The 4,940-nt window shown below is 31.3% G+C and overlaps 1 protein-coding gene across 1 annotated transcript; it reads left to right on the top strand.

The window, feature by feature from the left end:
* The first annotated feature begins 562 nt into the window (after nucleotides 1-562).
* Nucleotides 563-1,834, top strand: LOC104888812 (flavonol 3-sulfotransferase). Its single transcript, XM_057393617.1, is given in 1 exon segment — nucleotides 563-1,834. A coding segment is annotated over 1 exon segment (1,056 nt). The 5' UTR covers nucleotides 563-626; the 3' UTR covers nucleotides 1,683-1,834.
* The last annotated feature ends 3,106 nt before the right edge of the window (nucleotides 1,835-4,940 follow it).

Below are 4,940 nucleotides of genomic sequence, written 5' to 3' on the forward strand. Positions count from 1 at the left end.
GGCTATGTTTGGCAAAACTGACTGAAATGGAGCTAAAACTGATAAGGTGGCTGAAACTGATTAGGTAGCAGCTGAAACTGTGAAGGTGCTGAAACTGATAAGCTAGCTGATTGCATAACCTGTTTGGTGATATTATTTATGACTGTAGCTGAAATATCTTTTTAGACTGAAAAACAAAAAAAAGAAAATATATTTTTAGGCTTAAAAAGATAACAAGAAAATAATAATAATAATAAAAAATTCAGCACCTGATCTCAGAAGCTATATTTTACTCCAACTCAATTTCAGTCAAATTTTGGACTTAATTTTATTTAAGTTCCTCCACCAAACACCACTAATCATATAAGGTGACTTAAAATTGTAGCACCTTATCATTTAAGTTACCTGAAATGCTTCCCCAAACAGAGCCTAAATGAGACAGGTACAATATTTTTGACTAACTTAGATTAATCATTTACCCTACGCATTGGATTCGGTAAAAACAATTTAAATATTTTAAAGTTAATGGGGAACCCCAAGTGGATCCACCCCACTATAATCTATATATATATATATATATATTAGCCTTCGTTCCTCACTATAAACAAGAGAATTAAAATAGTTACCCTGTGAATCCAAATATCAACATGAATCCTTCCATCATAAATCAAAATGAAAATCAAAGCAATGAAAAGATACAAGAAGTCCAAGAAGAGGAAGTTGAACAGCTCATCCAAAGCCTTGAAAAGGCAAATTCTTCTATAAGTCGTAAGATGGAGCTGGTAAAATACCAAGGCTTCTGGTCTCGTTGTAATGGCCTTAAGAGTATCCTCCATTACCAAAGACACTTCCAAGCTCATGATTCTGATATTATTGCTGCAAGCTTTCCGAAAAGCGGCACTACTTGGTTGATTTCTTTACTCTTTTCTATCGTCAACCGAGTTAACCTTGAACATCAACCCTTAGATAAGAAAAGCCCTTTGCTTGACCATAATCCACACTAGCTTGTTTATCATCTAGAACATGGTGTTTATGGTGAAAATCCCATCCTTCCAAATCCCAACCAACTTGATGAACTCCCTTCACCAAGACTTTTCTATACCCATATTCCATATGCTTCCCTTCCTGAATCCATCAAAACTTGATCATGTAAGATCTTGTATATTGCTCGAAATCCTTTGGATGTTATTGTTTCTCTTTACCACTTTTACATAAACATCTTTAAGAAAACAATTGGAGATCAAGATTTTAAACCCCCTAGTATAGAGGATTTCTTTGACGACTTTTGTGAAGGGAGAGTTGCAACTGGGCCTCATTTCGATCACGTAGCTGGATCTTGGAAGCAGAGTCTCGAGCAGCCAAGTAAGGTGTTATTTCTTAAGTACGAGGATTTGAAGGAGAATCCCACTTTCTATACAAAGAAGGTGGCTGAGTTTGTGGGTTTTCCATTCTCTCCTCGAGAGGAAAGTGAAGGTGTCATTGATAATGTTTTAGAGTTGTGCAGCATAAAAAAGCTTAAGGAATTGGAAGTTAACAAAAACGGGGCTATGAACAAGTATGTTGACAAGAGCAACTACTTTAGGAAAGGAGAGGTGGGCGATTGGACCAATTATTTCACCCCTCTTATGGTGGACAGAATGAAGAATTTGATGGAAGAAAATTTTGGAGGCATTGGTTTGTCCTTCAAACTGCTTCTCAATTAGCAGTAATTTAAATATCAGCTCAAATCTAATGCTCCATATATATCACCTATGTTTTTAGTAAATAATTGTTACACTTTCCTTTTTGGATTGTTTTTATTTAATTGTTACAGTCTCGTTTTATCTATATATGGTTACATATCACATTGTATTTACTCGCTTTTCCACCGCATCGACTTGTCCTTTAAACCGCTTCTAATGTCAACAAATGAAATATTGATTGTCGTAATTTGTTGCAAAGATGACAACAAATTGAAAAGATGATGAGTTCTAGCAGCAAATAGTAAAATTAATTTCTAATGTCAACAAAATTAAATATAGGTTGTCGTAATTTGTTGCTAAATGGCAACCAATCGCAAATATAATATCACCTAGCAACAAATAGTAAAATTATTTGTTTCTAATGTCAACAAATCAAATCTTTGTTATCGTAATTCTTTGTTAAAGGACAACAAATTGAGCATATGATGTCACCTTTATAGCATCAAATAATAAAGGGTACAACTGGTTCCAATAGCAAAAATCAAAGATACGTTGCTTTTTTTAAATTATTTGTTGGCACCTATCAATATTTCTATTTATCATTTTCGGTGCAAAATTTGTTATACAATGCTCTAATTTTTATAGTGACTCATAAAGATTGATGATTAATAAGGCATACATTAAGATCAAACACGCACGTACGAGTTACCATCGTGTCCCCCCAACTCCTAGTGTTCAATTCAGGCGTGCGCCAATCTAGAGTTTTTATTATTGCTTAATTGATTAATCATTAGCCACATAAATAAAACCAACACACAACAAACAAAACCAGCCAAAACCAACACTCAAACAATATATTTTATCTTTGAATAATAAAAGTGATCACAGAATAACGATATTCGTAACCATTAATCTTTTAACCAAACTGTTGAATAAATCAATCAATAACCAATGTTATTAAGACATACTTTTCCTTACTCCATCAAAAATCCATGATTGTGAAAGAATAATAATAAAATATGAAATATAATACCACGATTAATTCCAATAAACAACCTTTACCTTACCACCAATAATAATATCCAACATAGCTCCATACACATTTATGCAATATTAAAGGGAAATCTTAAACTCCAGACCAGAACCAATAAATTTATCTTTCATCATTCAATCAAATCTCTCAACCATAATAGGGCTTAAATGGTTAACCCCATGGGCGGATCCAGGATTTTGATAATGGTGGGGCATCAAAATAATCAATCTAATATTATGTAAATAATCAAAAAAATCCAAAAACTAGTAATATGTTTTTGATTTTTTTCTTTTCATTTTGAAATTTAATTTTTAACTTTATTCAGTTTATAATTTATCAACCACTTCTAACAACAACAAGATAATAATATAAAAGCAAAATTATAAAATTAAATCAATATAGTTCATATGTATTTATTGATGATTCTAAATTATAATTCCTATAGATTATAATATTATTTAGTTTTACAACATCGAAAATTGATTCATATTTTATAAATGAAATGGACAAATTAATAAGAAAAAAAGAAAATAAATAATTTTTTTATTGAAGTTTAATTAAGAAAGCAAATTATAAATTCAAACAAAGATATAGTCAATTGGTACTTGGGAAACAAATAAACGGATGAAATTGTGGAATTGTCAATCACTCCAATCAGTAGGCTAGGCCATCAACTCTCTGTCTCCCACTCTCCTTTCTTTTTCTATTTTCAATGTTGCAATACTTGAGAATTTGACATTGATAACCATTTTTTGTTATAAACAATTAGTAAAAGGGTTGTTTTCAAATTATTTTGCAGTAACATGTGTAAACAAAAATAAGGGTAACAGTGTGCTAAATACAACACAAAAAAAGCTAATTACAACCCTTAATATCTTATGAATTTAATCATGGTTAATTTTATCTTTATATAGTTAAAAAAACGTGAGATGTATTTATTGTACCCAACTGCCCATTATAATATGACTGAATAACTTAAGATCACTAGCAAATTGCTTATTACTATATTAGGGGCTTGCTTTCTTATCTTGTACTACTGGTAAGATCACCAATAGTAGCACACATACAACACCTACATTGTGTATTTTCAAATTTACCATTTTGCAGTATTGGGGAATCATTTGTTCTATATGATTCCCCTATAAGGGAGTCATTTATCATAGATGGTCCTTTGTACGACGGTCATTTGTTATGGATGATCTCTCTATCATGTTTAGTATGCACATGACCTCTCATAAAAAAATAGATTAGTCTTTTACTTTTTCTTTTTTGTATTTAACCTTTTTTTTTCTCTATAGATTACTTATGAAAAGGAGTGAATATCTATACATCTATATTAAAAGGCGTGTGTAACAACGCCGATGCGCCACGTGGCACTCTCCTCCTGCCACTAGAATTTTGCCACGTGTCTGTTAACCAACAAAGTCAAGTAGTCATTATTTAAAAAATAATATGCTAAAGCCTGGGCTCGATCCTCTAACCTTACATAATTGTTTTCAAAGAATCACCATCTCATCTAACATCTCTTAATGATCCATGTTTCCACAAAATTAAAAATATGTGTTGTAATTAATTAATGTTATTAAACATATCCCTTGCATCTTTAAAAAAAATAATTTTGCATGTTCATTAAAATTAATTAAGTATGCATGATACCATTTGAAGAGCAGTGTTGACCACTACAGTACTACCCCTAGGGAGTTTTAGTTCATGTAATCTATGTACAATAAAAAAAAATTTAGAAATTGCGTAGTATAGGATTTGATTCTGAGACCTCGAGTACAAATATTACAGTCTTAACCACTAGGATAAGTTGTATTTATTGTTATTATCATAAAGTATTATATTAATAAATGAAATTTTTTCTTACCCGGGGCATAGCCCGGGCCTAATAACTAGTTACAACTTTATTTAAAGACACGAAAAGTAACCAACTTTTCCAAAATATTTTTTAATGGATTCCACCCTCTACCTACTAACAATTAAAAGGTTATTGTTAATATCTATTGTAGATGCCGTTTGGCCTTTAATTAATGAAATTTCTCTTTAAAAAAAATAAAAAATTAAAAGGTTATTGTTAAGTACTGTACTATAACCTTCTCGACGCATGATTGTCGAAGTAGTGCTTGATGATTATCCCACGGGAGTCACGCTGGAATCTTTAATCAATCACCAAACATAATGAATTTCCTAAAAAAAGTGTAGTTAAATGACATTAATCAATCTACCGTAGTATATCATTATAT

This window comes from Beta vulgaris, chromosome 3 (genome assembly GCF_026745355.1).
Source record: "Beta vulgaris subsp. vulgaris cultivar EL10 chromosome 3, EL10.2, whole genome shotgun sequence".
Taxonomy (NCBI): domain Eukaryota; kingdom Viridiplantae; phylum Streptophyta; class Magnoliopsida; order Caryophyllales; family Amaranthaceae; genus Beta; species Beta vulgaris.